General features: G+C 42.7%; 2 protein-coding genes across 2 annotated transcripts; one reads left to right on the top strand and one right to left on the bottom strand.

The window, feature by feature from the left end:
- Positions 1-2210: 2210 nt before the first annotated feature.
- Positions 2211-3388, bottom strand: LOC127777370 (B-box zinc finger protein 32-like). The gene has a single exon (XM_052303951.1). The coding sequence runs from the start codon at positions 3180-3182 to the stop codon at positions 2457-2459; it is 726 nt and encodes a 241-aa protein (XP_052159911.1). The 5' UTR covers positions 3183-3388; the 3' UTR covers positions 2211-2456.
- A 10940-nt stretch (positions 3389-14328) lies between these two features.
- LOC127777046 (uncharacterized) lies at positions 14329-15571 on the top strand. The gene is made up of 5 exons (XM_052303554.1): positions 14329-14385; positions 14461-14556; positions 14631-15044; positions 15126-15217; positions 15493-15571. Exons 1-5 carry the CDS (start codon positions 14329-14331, stop codon positions 15569-15571), a joined length of 738 nt encoding a protein of 245 aa, XP_052159514.1.

The raw sequence follows: 15571 nt of genomic DNA, 5'->3' as shown, positions 1-15571 counted from the left end.
AATCCAAGAGGTCGAATGTACTGATGCAGTCTTGAACGACGCCGACGTAGACGATACAATTGCCTGGACCGATGGAACATTGGACTTATCCCTTCGTCGGAGATCGAACACCGATGTAGCCCCGCGTCAAGTGCCAAGTCCCGCTGGACGATAAAATAAAGTAGAAAAGGTAAAAGGTAGCGATGCACCGAATTGTATTGATCGTGGAGATAGATTACATAGACCCCGGGTGTACATATTTATACCCATGGGTTGATACAAGTCCTTGTCGGACAAGAAAGAAACTAACCTAAAGATAAAAGGAAAACATAAAGTCCTTATCGGACACTAAACACACCTTCCTAAAGATAAAATGAAACTAACAAACTATTCCTAATTAATAGATAAACTGCCATGCCGCATCCTCTTTAAACTCGGTCACTTAGGGATAAGCTTCCTTTAGTAGATTGATTTCCTTAACCGAATATAGCAGGAATCCGACTATTGGCTACTTGATAACTTCCATCGGCTGATTCCGAGATACTGCAGCCGATAATGATTCTAAGCTGATGACGTCTTTGCCGATTACCAAATTTCACTATTAACACGCGTAGGCGCGAATTAGGATTTCTGCGATCATTAACAACGAAGCTGTCCGTCCCATGCGGTGGCCGTGTGTATTGGAGTGGGCCAAAACTGGATTGCGGTGTCCGCACAACCCATACTATTTGGGCCGGAAACGCGATTATGGCGTACGTGCGGCCTATAAAGTTGGGCCAGAACGAAATTACGTGGTAATTTATACTACTATATTATAAGTAGCGTTGATTTTTCTATGTTAAACTTCTTTAGTTTGATTAAGTTCATACAAAATATAGTAATATTTTTAACATAAAATAAATAAACTATCAAAAATACATTTATGCTAGATTTAAGAAAACTAGTTTTGCGCTATTAATGTTGGTATATTTTTCTATAAGAGAATCTAAAACATGTCATTGACAAGCACACAATTCTAAGAAATGCAATCGATGAGTACGAGTTCCATGAAATACCATTGTACAAGCGACTTTATCTTAGAAATGTCACCACTATTAGGTTTCCGTTAGTAGTCCTTCGTTAAAGTGCTATAGGATGAACAGTGTGCATTTTAACGACGTGGAATGGACATAATCCTATCGACGATGGTATTTCTAGGATAAAATTGTTTATATGATGGTTTTATGAAAGTTGCACTCGTTGATGGCATTTATTGAATTTGATGTTTGTCAATGGTATTTCTTAGATTTTTTTCTTTTTATAAACTTGATTAAACTTTCAAGAAGTTTATCTTTAAAAAGGCAAATCGATCGATAATATAAAACGAAGGGAGTATTATAGTGCTTGTCAAGACTCAAGAATGATTTATACACTTGTGCAGGTAACAACTAATAATATCTCTGCAGCAAACCTGTTTCTCTGAGAAGCATTGAGCAGTAGGACAATCCACTTATCTTGGAGGATACTTGAATCAGATGTATACGTGTGAATGATCGAGAATTCAAGATATGTGCTAGTTTAGTTTAGGGTTGGAAATTGGTTTGAGGTTGCATATTTGTACTCAGCGAGGACGATGAGCAGCCTCTTCTTCCATCTTACTGACGCAATGAACGAGAAAGCCGGTGCTTCGGTGGTACGGAAACTCTGAAAGTGATAGTCTGAACTTGATCAAGTCTTCAAGATCAGCACATTCACCCAGAAAAACACATACTCCTAGTACAGTACATTTCAACTACTAATAAGTAAATACTGCTGGAGATCCAATTCATGTTTAGTCATTGCTTAATCAGTACATATTCGTGTATTGTGTATTCCTTTATGTGAAAAAGATTTCTAGGAGCTGGAAGTGTGGGCAAACTCCTCTTTTAACTTCCAAGTCATAAACCCTATATCAATCCATCATGCTCTGATATCCAATACAGGAGGCAAATATAAAAATGTCAAATCTCAAATTACACAAGGTAGTGCAAACTGTAAGCTTCTGAATTAATCTCAAATTAAAGTCATCCATTGCTAACTTCTGCATGATGACATAAGCCACTAAGGCTGCATGCTGATCTCTGACTCCACAACATTAAACTTTGCAAACAGTTTATGACTTTCAGTTATTCTGTGTGCATGTGCTATGATCCACAACTCCAGATATTTTCCCCCACACGACCAAACAGCATGTGAATGATGTGAGCCACAAATTTGTTCACAAGTCTAATCAAATCACCAATAATTAATTAGACCAATGTATGGTTCCCTATAGCACTATCATCTAATCACATATTTGGAGTTACAGCATTGGTAGCCACCTCTTTTTTTTCAAACAGAAAGGGAAGAAAATCTACTACACCAATATTCTTGAGAGGCTAATCACGAGATTTAGCTCTACTTAACACTCTTTGTAATGGGAAAAGAAAAAGAGATCAAACAAAGCCTCTGCATAAGTATCATTTCTGACGAGCTGTGTCACTGACATGTGGGCCACCCAAGGCGTTGGGCGCTTCAGAACACGAGCACTCGTCCCAGCCCTCCTCGTTGTCCGCGGCGGCGCGCCGCCTGGCGCGCGCGCGGGCCATCGACGACGCCACCGCCGTGAGCAGCCTCGCCGGCACGTGCGCGCACGCCTCCAGCCGCCGCAGCGCGTCCGCATGGCCGGCGCCGGAGACGCCGGAGACGCGGTGGGCCGCCACCTCCCACCACAGCGCGGCCGCCATGGCGACGCGGAGCGGGACGCGCGCGGCGGCGACGTCCCCGCCGCACGCCCGGAGCGCGCGCCCGGCCGCCGCGGCGCGCCGCCGCGCCGCCCCCGCCGCGAGGCCCATCCGCTTGCCCCACCCCTCGAGAACCACCTCCGCGCGGGGCCGCGCCGCCGCCCTCGGCCTCCTCCTCCTCCCCCGCCTCGCCGCCGCCGACGCCGCCACGTCGGAGTCGGCCGTCGACACGCACGACGTGCTCGACGCCGCCGACGCCCCGGACTCATACCCCTCCTCCTCCTCCACCTCCACCACCACCACCGCCCCGGCCGCCACCCGCCTCCGGTGGTGCCGCGACGCGAGGAAGTTCGCCCCGTGCACCTTGGCGTCGCACGCCGCGCACAGGAACGCCGCGTCCGCCTCGCAGTGCACCGCCGCCGCCGCGCCACAGAGCGCGCACCGCTCCGCCTCGCCACCCATCCCCTCACCTCACCACACGACACGAGCTCTCTCTCTCTCTCTCTCTCTCTCTCTCTCTCTCTCTCTCCGATCGCGTCGCGCGCCGTGACGATGCCTAACCACCCCGCGTGGCGCGGCGCGCGTATTTAAAGCGCGCGACGAGCTTCAGCTCACCGCCTCACACACAAACACACAAAAAAGCAGCGATTTTTCTCTCGATCACACGTGCAGCAGCGGCGTACATGGAATGATGGGAAACGGAATGTGACGACGAAAATCTTTCGTAAGAGCAAGTTTAATAGGATAGCTAGCTACTAGCTTGAAATCATCTAAGGTCGATTTATACAATAGTTATATACAACACTACTAATACCTGATCTCACCTATCACATATAAATTACGTCTTTAGAGTCTTTGCTATATCTAGCTACAAATATGTAGTATGCTATTTTTCTCTCTACTCTTTTATTTTTTTAAAATATGTTTACAGTTGGTTTATAGTGTGCTGTTGTACCTGCTCTCTAACGAAACAGAATTCGCAACGTCGCTGTGGCTGTCACACACACATAAACGTACACCGTTGGATCGGTGGATCGATGGGTGGTCGACACTTGGAGGGATTTCCATGGAGGAGTTGGGATACTTTATTAGCAGGATCAAATCAGGCTCACACATTGACACAAGTGGTTATGGGGGGCTAATGGCCTAAAATTGGTTAATTGGAGCCGCTCGTTGGGAGATCGTAGAGGCGTTGGTGGCCACACAAACCTCGTATCGTCCCGGGTCGAATTCAGCGCCCACCGGCCGGTCACTTCCTCCCCTGGTCGTGGTTTTGTTTTTGTTGTCACGATTGGTTATTGTTTCTGGTGTTTAATTCGTCTTCTTCTTTCGCCTGTCCTGGATGGGAGCTGATCGACGGAATTGCTGTTTCCTTTCGGTTGGGGTTGGATTTGTTTAATTCCTAGTTGGGGGCATGGATTTATTTGTTTGAAATTTCGATCTGCCACTTGTGAGTTTGTTTAGCGTCTGACGATTCTAGACGCACGGTGTTATATATTAGGATCAAATTAAAAAATCCTTTCCATCCCCTTCTCGTCGCACTGCAAATTGCGGTTTAGTTTAGTAAAATATTGCCGTGGCTAGAGAGAACGATATGCTTGGGGTTCAGCTTGTTTGCTGACGAGCTGTTAAAAGATTTGGGCGATCGAATCTAGTCCCCTCGTTTGTTTATGCCAACACGAACGTCGTACGTTGCCACCACTGGTACTACTCGTCATCCTCTCCTGGCCTTGCAATTTTAATATGGTCACAATCGTAGAATATTATATACTCGTGGTATGAGAAGGAGATCGATCCGTATTGGTTGATGACCACATTGTGGGTATAAATCGCTGTGACTATCTCGTGGTTACGTCGCGGTAAAGCAACCCACCATCAACGGAGAGGAAAATATCCTAGTCCACTTTCGTTGAGGGGTGGAGATAGGCGACACCGCGCCACGCTTCGAGAGACCAATTGTAAATTGTTGATTAGTACTTAAAAAGAAGTGTTAGAATCGTCCTAGCCACCGTTTGGATTTAGACACGGCGCTTACCCAAAACATCTGAAGATGCTGAGCCCCACTACAATGCTATTTCCTGATACTTGAATATAATCTAAACCGTTAATCTTATTTAATCAAAAAGTTTAAATTTGTTTGTACTACTATCCCTGCTAATGAGAGTATAAATATAAAGGGCAATATGTAAAAAATAGTTATGGAAAGGTATAATCAGCATTTAGCAGTGGCTAAAACTTCCAACTTTTTTTTTTCGGAATATGAGTGATACCAGCAAAATGAATGACCACATATCGATCTAGAAAGAAAAAAGTATATGACAAAGTTATCCCTAATTAGTCTTAATAAATTACTTCCTCCATTTCAGGCTATAAAACGTTTTGACTTTAGATAAAGTCAAACTACTTTAAGTTTGACTAATTTTATAGATAAATATAGTTATATTTATAATACCAAATTAGTATCATTAAATCAATAATTGAATATATTTTCATAATAATTTGTCTTGTGTTGAAAACGTTATTATTTTTTTTCTATAAACTTAGTCAAACTTAAAGTAGTTTGATTTTGACCAATGTCAAAATGTCTTATAACCTGAAACGGAGGTAGTATTAATTTACTTTTAGTAACAAACGGTTCAGATCATATCTACTGGTAGTATAATACTACTGGTAGAGAGCACCGGAGTATCACTTCAAAAGACCAAAGGTGAAGTTAGGATAAAAGAACACTTTATTTATTACAGATTTGAAAATAGATTGATATGATATGTTATAGCAATTTCGATATAATTTTTTCCCAAGAAATACAACGTTTAACCGTATCAAAAACGAAAACCGGAATAAAATATGTATCTTTATTAGAATTGAACACCCCTATCAAACCATTTGAAAAAAGAAAACCAAGATAAAATATGTATCTTAAGCACGAAATAAATAGCCCTCACACCGTTTAAAAAGTGAAAATCGTGATAAAATATGTATCTTAATCGGAAACGATAAAACAGCCGTATCAAACATGTGTGCTGCTTGATCCCCGCGATGACGGCGTGGCCGGTGTTGGCGCCGCGCGCGCCCTGTCTATCAACGACGCGAGAGCGCGGGTGGCCACGTACGTGCGCTGCGAGCCAGCCAGCCGCGGGCGCGCGCGCGGGGAGTGTGCGCGTGGGCGTGGCGGGTTGGGTTGGGTTGGCGATCAGATCGCCGGGGGCGACGCGTCCCGTCCCGCGAGCCGCGAAGAGATTCTCTGCCGTTGCCGTGCCGTGCCGTGTGAGCTAGCGCCGCGCGCGCGTCGTCTCGCGCATCACCGCGTCCGCGTGCGTGTGGCCCTCGCGCGCGCGCGCGCGACACCGTGTGCGTGTGTGGTTGTGTGCGTGTGGTGGGCGATGTGTGTTGTGTTGATCGATCGGTAGGCCACCGTGGGAGATCGACACCGCATCGCCATCGCGCGCGTCGTGGGTTCTCTGGAGATCAGGTGATTCAGGTGCTTCGCTTCGCGAAGCTACCGCGCGCCCGCTCGATCGCCCGGGGGCCCGAGAAAAAAAGGAGTGACCACACGACGGTGTGTGTGGCGCGCAGGTATACGTAGAGCGAGCGGCGCGCTGCCGTCCACGGCACGAGCGGTCACACGTACGCGCGCGAGTCGCCCGGGCTCGTAAACTGCATTACTGTACGTAGATCAAAGATGTGGATTTGACTGCTGCCAACTAGTCTGGGTACGCAAGAATTCAGAAGCTTTGCAGCACACTGAGGAATTATTATTACTATATGCTGAATGTTGAATACTCCCTCCCTCCAAAAAAAAAAAAAAAGCAAACTCTAGATTTTCGTGTCCAACTTTGGCTGTCAGTTTTATATAAAATTTTTTTATAATTTGTATTTTCATTGTTGTTAGATAATAAAACATGATTAATATTTTATGCGTGATTTGTCTATTTATTTTTTTATAATTTTTTCAAATAAGACAGACAATCAAACGTTAAACACGGAAACCAGGGTTTTTCTTTTTTTTTGAACGGAGGGAGTAGATGGATACTCTCGTGGTAACTTTTCGAGGGTACAAATTAATTGATTAACTATTATAAAATAAAAAATAAATTTAAAATGATTATTAGAAACCAATTCACATATATTTTTTTATGAAAATTACACCGTTAGCCGTTTAGAAGCTCGGAGATTTGTGTTGCATTAATAAATCCACCATTTTATTGATCGGAGAAAGACACACCTAGTCAGATATAGGGTTAATCAATAAGCAAACACAAAACCAATAAGGCCTTATTTAGATTAAAAAAATTGGTTAAAAAGGTCACATCAAATATTTAGACACATGCATGAAGTATTAAATGTGGATGAAAAAAAACCAATTACACATTTTGCATGTAAATTGCGAGACGAATCTTTTGAGCCTAATTACACCATGATTTGACAATGTGATGCTACAGTAAATATTTGCTAATGATGAATTAATTAGGCTTAATAAATTTGTTTTGTAGTTTACTTGCGAAATTTGTAATTGGTTTTGTTATTAGTCTACGTTTAATACTTCAAATATGTCCGTATACTTTAAAAACTTTACACCCAAATAACAAACACACAAATTCCAGACCCTCGCAGGCTGGACCTCCAAAAGATTCGATGATTGTGCTGTTATAGTGTCAGGCTAGCTGCAATGTCCTGGTCCAGAAACTAAGGCATGGTTTAGGTGGTGTTTGGATCTAAGAAATTAATGTAGAGTATTAAATTTAGAGTATTAAATATAGACTACTTATATAAAACTAATTACATAAATGAAAGCTAATTTGCGAGATAAATTTGTTAAGCCTAATTAATCCATAATTAGAGAATGTTTACTGTAGCATTACATAGGCTAATCATGGATTAATTAGGCTCAATAGATTCGTCTCGCGAATTAGTTTAAGATTATGGATGAGTTTTATTAATAGTCTATGTTTAATATTTCTAATTAATATCCAAACATTCGATGTGATAGGGACTTAAAAGTTTTAGTCTCATCTAAATAGGGTCTTAGTTCCCAACTTTTTCTTCAAACTTCTAATTTTTCTATCACATCCAAACTTTTCTACACATATAAAGTTTTAACTTTTCTGTTACATCGTTTCAATTTGATTCCAATTTTGACATGAACTAAGACAGTTAATATTAATGGTACAGAGGCAGTTCTATCTTCATGGTTCTGAAGCTTCTGCCCAGTTAGTATTTATCAGTCTCTTAACATGGACAGGTGGATCACACAGCTGCACAAAGCAAACCTAGCTACATACTACTGAAATTTTTATGAAATTATACTGTTTATCGATTGATTGTGCAAAAATATACCGGATAGCGAACGATTTGCGGAAATAAACCATCGGTATCGCTTTTTGGAATAGCGATACCGATGTTCGCTCGTTGAAAGTGCGATAGTGTGGCGAAATCGCGATCTGACAGAGCGATAGTGAAGTTGAGCTGGCGCTCTCGTGCAAGCGAGACGCGAGACCGAAGCGGTATCGCTTTTCCCACGAGCGAGAGCGCCACGAGTACCTCGGGCGGAGCCATTGCTCTCGCACTTTCGTTACGCGAGACCGATGCCGGTTTCGTAATATGAAACCGCGAGACCGGTTATGACGCGACGGGGAAGACGTGGGCACGCGGTATCGCGCTTTGCGCGCGCGAGACTGCTGACGCGGCATGCGCGAGAGAGAGAAAGCCTGGGGGAGGGCAGTGGGCCCGCGGCGTCGTGCTTTGGGAGCGCGAGACCGAACACGGTGTCGCTATACGCGTGTGCGAGAGCGAGGAGCGAGGTGGGGCAGCGCTGTCGCGCTTTGAGGGCGCGAGACCGAGCGATGTCGCGGTTTGTGCGCGCGAGACCGTGGGCGAGAGCGAGTGCATGGAGGGCGCGGCAGCAGGCTCGGTATCGCGGTATGCACGCGCGAGACCGCCCTCGGTATCGCGCTCTGCATGCGCGAGAGCGTCGCCGCTTTTCTCCACCGACACCTTTGTTTCCCATCTCTATTTCTTTTTTGCTTTTTGCACGGGTTGTAGCCATCTACCTTAGCTTTTTAGGGAGAGGTGGAAGAGCTCTGTGCATTCTCTTATCAGTTTACTGTTGCAGTCACATCATGCCGGCCATTTGTAACTGCTAGCGTTAGAATCCAATGCGCTCACGGGCTTAAATTGAGAGGAGAGGAGATGGTCCTCACAGAGGAAGACAGAAGGGAGTGAACTGAGGAGAGGAAGAGCAAGAGAAGAGAGGAGGCAGTGCATGCAGTGGAGAGAAGGAAAAAAAGACACGTAAGTTGATTAGTTTTCTATTAGCACAAATTCGTACGATGAGGATTTAGAAAATATTAGTTCACGTAGTTAATATTTGTTTGTAATTATGTCAGAGAAAAATTTAGGTATGTATTAGTTACAACTACATTATATTTTGTTAGGTCGTATGTAAAAATAGAAATGTAGAAAGTTAATAGAGTCGATTCGGGTTAAAAGATAGATAGACATAATTAATTTATAAGGTACATAAGTATAATATAAGTTAGAATTAATTTGTACGTAGTAGTAATTATAAGTTATAATTAATTAGTAGTTCATGTGATGTTTAATTTTATATATACGACCAATATTATATGTAAGAAATGAAAAAAAATATTAATAGTTATATTTGTAGTTATTGATCATTGATATTAATAGTATTGATAATTATTAAATGTGGTACAAAAAATTAAATTAAAGTTGTAATTAATTTGTAGTAAATTTAAGGTACAATTACTTAGTAGTTCATGCATTTATTTATTTTGTAAGAAATGGAAAAGGTATAAATATTCGTTAAGTAGCGGGAAATATATATGGTGTGCTTAAACATGTGCTTTACATTGTAGGTTGTTACGAACGAACAAATAAATGCAGTAGTACGAAGAACTTTGAAATTGGGACTTTTATATGAGCAAATTGGTTGAAAAGAAGAAGGCAAGACAAGGTATGGTACTATAATGGAAGACAGTTTGTAATTAATAGACAGTCTATAATTTATTTGGTATTGTAATTAAAGTGCAGTTAAATAAATTTATGTCGCTGCAAATAGTTTTATACTATAATAAATTGGTAGTTATGATTAATTTGATTAAGTAATTAATCAAGTGAAGTTAAACTTAGTTCTATTAATTTATCATGTTATGATAAATTTATAGATAATTTTGTACTAACTGATAGTTACAAATATTTTGTATTTAAGTAAAGTTACGGTCCGTTAGATAATTTATAGTTAAAGTAGTAATATATTAAATGTACTCATCCAAATTTGCAATAGTAGTATTGTTTCGGAGGTCATATCTAAGTAGGTACAAACAGTCCGTAGCAAAGAACATGATGCGGCTCAATGAGTGTCATTGTCCTAGATAAAGAATAGAAAGAGCTAACCAAAATGATTTTTAACTTAGCTTCCGTCAATGTTTCTTCAGTGCAAGTAGTCATTTGTTGTATTAAAATTAATTGATATGTATAATTAATTTGTTAGTTAAACATATGGATTAGCAGTGAACTAAACTTTGAGGCAGCAATTGTTAAACATATGGATTATGCAGTGAACTAAACTTTGAGGCAGCAATTGTTATACGAGAAAGCTGGTTAAAAAGGAGTAGACGGTATCTGATAAACGCAGGTAAATATTTTGTCATCATATTTATGTACGATATGGTATGGTTGTGTTGTTTTAAGTATTACATACTCTTTTACTTAAATTAATTGCCATAGTTATGTTTAATTACGTTTTTTAATTAATTAATATGTATTAATTTTACTGTCATGTGTATATTTTGTATGTCAAAGTTGTAGTAAAATTATAAATAATGAATTGCATTGTCATGTATTCGTAAGTAAATAATTTATGTTCACGTAATTATTTATTTATAAATTTTTTATTACAAGTACATGATTTTTTTATAAATAATATGGAAATATAAATAAGTAGTTATTGATAAAGAATTTTTTATCAAAAAAAAAACAGTATGCGTGTAAACTAATTTTGGTCGCGAATAGGACACATTTGTTCTGTTAGACTTCCTTACGGACTAGTCCGTGTTGTCTGCAATGGCAGGAATGTCGGCATTTAGAGTGTATTTCGGTGAAGGTGAAATTATGGAAAATGAAAGTGGTGTCGATCTGAGCAACTTTAGGCAATGCACACTATACCATCCAAATCCTGACACCCTTACCATGCCCGAAGTTTGGTACTGGCTAACATGCACATTTTCTTTAGATCCGGGTATATATAGTGTTAACGTGAGGGTTATGTGGAGCCGATCGGCCAACAACATAAGATGGGAGTTAAAAAATGTGACACGGAGTAAGGCCTGGCAGGATTGGCTCGCTGGTTGTAGGAGACGGGGATATGAATATGTCATGCTGGTGCAAGCATGTCAAGGAAGAGTCCCCACGGAGAGCGCAGCGGGGCAATCCAGGAACCGTGAGGAGTTGGGGTCTAGTTCACACGAAGAAGATGAAGTTGTAGCTCCCCATCATGGTGGCGATGTTGGTCCTGACATTCAAAATCTGTCCATACAAGGAGATGAAGTGGTCAACTGCCATCCTACTGGTGAAGCCGATGAAGGGGAGGACATACCTGCTATAGTTGAAGAAATTGAGAGGGTGGACCGACATGCAATCGAAGATGAGGAAAACCTCGCTGCTGAAGAGAATGATGACGAGGATGAACAAGAAGTTGAGGAAGTTCCTATGCCTGCTTCGTGGAACCTTGAAGACCCTGGTTATATTGCAGAAAACTCTTGTCATGATTCAATATGGTTCTACGGGGATGGCCAAATCAATCTGGGTGCAATGTTTCGTGACAAAACGGGGTTGCAAGACGCAGTGAAGTCATGGTCATTCAAGACGCAAAGGCAGTTCAGGGTTGTGAAGTCTAACAAGACTGAGTACACGGTCGTCTGTGAGACGGAAGGTTGCACCTTCCGTCTTCATGGTCACGTGCCAAAGTACGAGTCTTACTGGATTGTGTCCAAACTGCAGGAACACTCCTGTCTGATTCGGAACACTAGGGAGTCACACCGCAACCTGACCGCGGCATACGTTGTGAACAAGTACTACAAGGAAATTATTGAAGGTAATGACCTGCCTGTGCGACACATAATAAAACTGGTGGAGAAAGGTGAACAATACACAATTAGTTACCACAAGGCTTGGAGGGCGAAACAGAAGGCCATGGAGAAAAAGATATGGGACATTTGAGGAAGCATACGACACTCTGCCACAGATGCTTAACATTCTAAAGAGTAGGAACCCTGGGACCTATGTTGTTGTGCAGGATCGGGAGTCAATTCGTCCTCCAAATTATCTTGTGATGCAACGGGCATTCTTTGCATTCGGAGCATGCATTCTTGCGTTCCAGTGCTCGAGGCCGGTGCTATGTGTCGATGGTACTTTCCTAACTGGGAAGTACCGAGGCCAGATATTAACAGCCGTTGGTGCGGATGCGAACAACCAGATAATTCCAGTAGCTTTTACTTTTGTTGAAAGCGAGAATTACGAAAGCTGGTTGTGGTTCTTGCAACATCTAAAGTGGGGAGTGGTGCAAAAACGCACATCGATATGCATCATCCATGACCGGAATGCCGGTCTGTTGAAGGCAATCAAAGAGCTCCAGGAGGATGGTGATGGTGCATACTACTGGCCTGACATGCATAGCCATTGGTGCATGCGGCACATAGGAGCCAATTTTTTCAAACAATTCAACAGCCGGCGTCTGATGAACATGTTCAAGCGGTTGTGGAAGGCAAATCGGTCCACAAAGTTCGATAAGCTTTGGAAACAACTTGACGAGGCGATAAGGACACATATCCGGTCAAAGCAGACCAACATCAACTTGCTGGATGTACATGTCCCCCAGGCCTTGGAACCAATGGATGATCTTATTCCATCAAATGGAAAGAAGCGTAGGTCATCAAAGAATATCAAATGTTTTACCCATTGGATTGAGTGCGAGCCGAATGATAAGTGGGCACTCCTGCATGACACTAATGGGGCTAGGCATGGAATAATGACCACTAATCTTGCAGAGGCGTACAATGCGGTTCTTAGCAAATTAAGGCCTTTACCTCTGACTGCTATTGTTGAAGGCATTATGCACAGGACAACGATGTGGATGAGGACGAGGCGGGCCGCGGCGTTGCAACAAATGTCTAACGCACAAATACCTTTCTGCAAAAAGATGGCAGAGTACCTCCAAGAGAAGGCTAACAAGGCCAGATTTCACACGGTCATTACCACTAGGAACGTAAGATGAAGGTGGGAAGTCACATGTCGCACTAAGGGGGGTTTTGGATCTTCTACTGGGGTCATCACTCATGAAGTTACTCTGGGCACGAATCTGATAATACATGTTCGTGCTCTTGCAATAAGCCGAAGCTTCTTCATAAGCCATGTAGCCATGTCCTGGCCGCGTGCGCTAAAATTAAGCTTGATTCAACATCATACGTGTCGACGTTCTGCCTAAAGGATAGAGTTCTGAATGCATGGAGTGCTGAGATCCTCGGGTGGAGGTCCCTCCAACACCTAGTCGAAACTGGGGGTGATAACAGGATCTATGTGCCAGACTTGGATTTGTTGAAGGCTGGTAAGGGTAGAAGACAAACACGGCACTTAAGAAATGATATGGATGCATCCGAAGCGGGAGGGCCTGTGAGGCGATGTGAGGACTGTCTTCAGTACGGGCACCACACTAGAGATTGCAAGAATAACAAGGAGGGTACATCTTCAACCATGGAACCTAGGCAACAACGTGCGAGGAGGAATAGAAGGGGCTCTCAGGGTGCTCACGATAGGGAGGAAGGAAACCTGCAATAGTTATAACCTACACTATCCAGTTATTTATGTTCGGTCATGATATGTTCGCTGCATGACGTTGTATTTCAATAAGTTTGTAATATGTTAGTAAATAAGTATGTGTAATATTTATTTTATTATGGTAATGTTGTAAGATTTTATTGTAAGGTGTTACCAAGTTTGTAACGTTTGTAATCCTATTGTTGTACTATTTATTTCAATGATATTGCTCGAGTTTGTACTTGTACTATGAGAAAATTTTATTCCTTAATTTAATGCATTATGTACTTTTCCGTATGTGCACTTGATGAAATTTCTAATTTACCCTTCATGATGTACATGCAGATATGGAAGAGGAGTGGCCTTACTCGTTGCTTAGCAAAGAGATCGATGCACGACATCGTGCAAAGAAGATATCTGATGGAAATTCTTGCTCTAGTCTAGCTGTCCTGATACCGCGTACAGCCGGATGGTGGGGGATTGATCGACGATGGAAGGCGAGGTGCATAAATGGTTAAAGTTTGCAACATCATGATATCGTACTATAACATTGCCTAATGTGACTAATAAATTTCCTCATAGGTTGTCAGCTGCAGGTCTTCTTACCTTCGTGCAGATGACGCAGGCAAGGATGCATTACGACGCTAGAGAACCTAAACAAAAACAAATGGGGGCACATAGCAAACGACGACAAAATATCGACAAGTCCCTACTTATGGCACTGGTTGATAGGTGGAGGCCAGAGACACATACATTTCATCTACCGTGCGGAGAAATGACCATAACTTTGCAAGATGTGTCCATGCTCACGAGGCTGCCACTAGCCGGCCAGGCAATTGTACTTCCAGACCCTCCGAAAGATTGGAGAGATGATATTGTATCACGATATGTCTGTATTTTGCCACAGTACGCTACCGGTGATACAGACGATGATGAGGACAAAATATTTTTCTCTGAAAAAGAAACTCATGGCCCCACATTGAAGTGGTTGTCACAGTTTGAGGTAATTGAATATTTTTAATTAAGGCATATTCCGTTCACATTCACATATCTGACAACACATTGTTTTTTTGTTAGGTGCGATATATGCCCGACAATGTCCAGGAGTACCAACTGATGTTGTACCTTGAGGCTTATCTACTTTGGCTGTTTGGTTGGGTCATGTTCACCGGGTCGCACGGGAACACTGTGGACGCCAGGCTAATCCCCCTTGCTCGCCAAATTGCTGAAGGTAATATATCGCCTTCTGCACAGTTTAGCTGGGGATCAGCCGTCCTTGCAGCCACATACCGTGGTTTCTGCGACGCTTGTATTAAGACCGGGCAAAGGGAGGCGATTTTCACGGGGTGTCCACTTTTGGTCACGTTGTGGTCGTACGAGCGCTTCTCGTTCGGACGTCCATACATGAGCGTGGCCGTGGCCCACAAGGACGATTACACTGACGCAGTTGATGATCGTCCTACCTTCGGTACTCGCTGGTGCTACGGACCGGTACGTATGCTTGCATTAAAGGAATATTTGTGTCATTTCAATGGTACTGCATAACTAAATCTACAATCTCTGATCGTGCAGCCACAGTGGGCGAGAATCCAGGTGCACAATGTGTACGAGTACTTTACCGAGGCGTTCGAAAGCCTTAGGGAAAACAAAGTTCGGTGGACTCCGTACACGAACGAAGAGGCCATTTTGCGTGCACCACATGGAGTAAGCATCTTATGCTACCGCGATGAAGCGTACTGGATGACATGAAAAATGCTGGTGTACGACATATTCGTCGAGGGGTATAATGTTCAAAGGGTAATGCGTCAGATGGGACTGTACCAACAAGTCCCAGTTCCTGTTGGACTTCACCTTCCACCAGATGTGCACACGTATGTTGTTATTTCAATCCTGTCTAATTTCTGTGCACTAACAGCTAATTGTTGTATTTTTGTTGCAGGCAAAAGAGGCAAGTTGACAACAGGTATCGTCGATCTATGCACTCAAGGATGACCCCATGGATAGAGGCGTGGTCATAG

Source organism: Oryza glaberrima, chromosome 6 (assembly GCF_000147395.1).
Source record: "Oryza glaberrima chromosome 6, OglaRS2, whole genome shotgun sequence".
NCBI lineage: Eukaryota > Viridiplantae > Streptophyta > Magnoliopsida > Poales > Poaceae > Oryza > Oryza glaberrima.
Note: the sequence above shows the minus strand (reverse complement) of the source record. Positions and strands in the feature narration are given on the sequence as shown.

What these genes read in the sequence shown, in the direction of transcription:
- LOC127777370 (XM_052303951.1), bottom strand. Translation starts at nt 3,182, where the DNA reads ATGGGTGGCGAGGCGGAGCGGTGCGCGCTCTGTGGCGCGGCGGCGGCG.
- LOC127777046 (XM_052303554.1), top strand. Translation starts at nt 14,329, where the DNA reads ATGACCATAACTTTGCAAGATGTGTCCATGCTCACGAGGCTGCCACTA. An exon ending in AGTGGTTGTCACAGTTTGAG is followed by an intron (nt 14,557 to 14,630) that starts GTAATTGAATAT and finishes TTTTTTTGTTAG; the next exon opens with GTGCGATATATGCCCGACAA. An exon ending in CTCGCTGGTGCTACGGACCG is followed by an intron (nt 15,045 to 15,125) that starts GTACGTATGCTT and finishes CTGATCGTGCAG; the next exon opens with CCACAGTGGGCGAGAATCCA.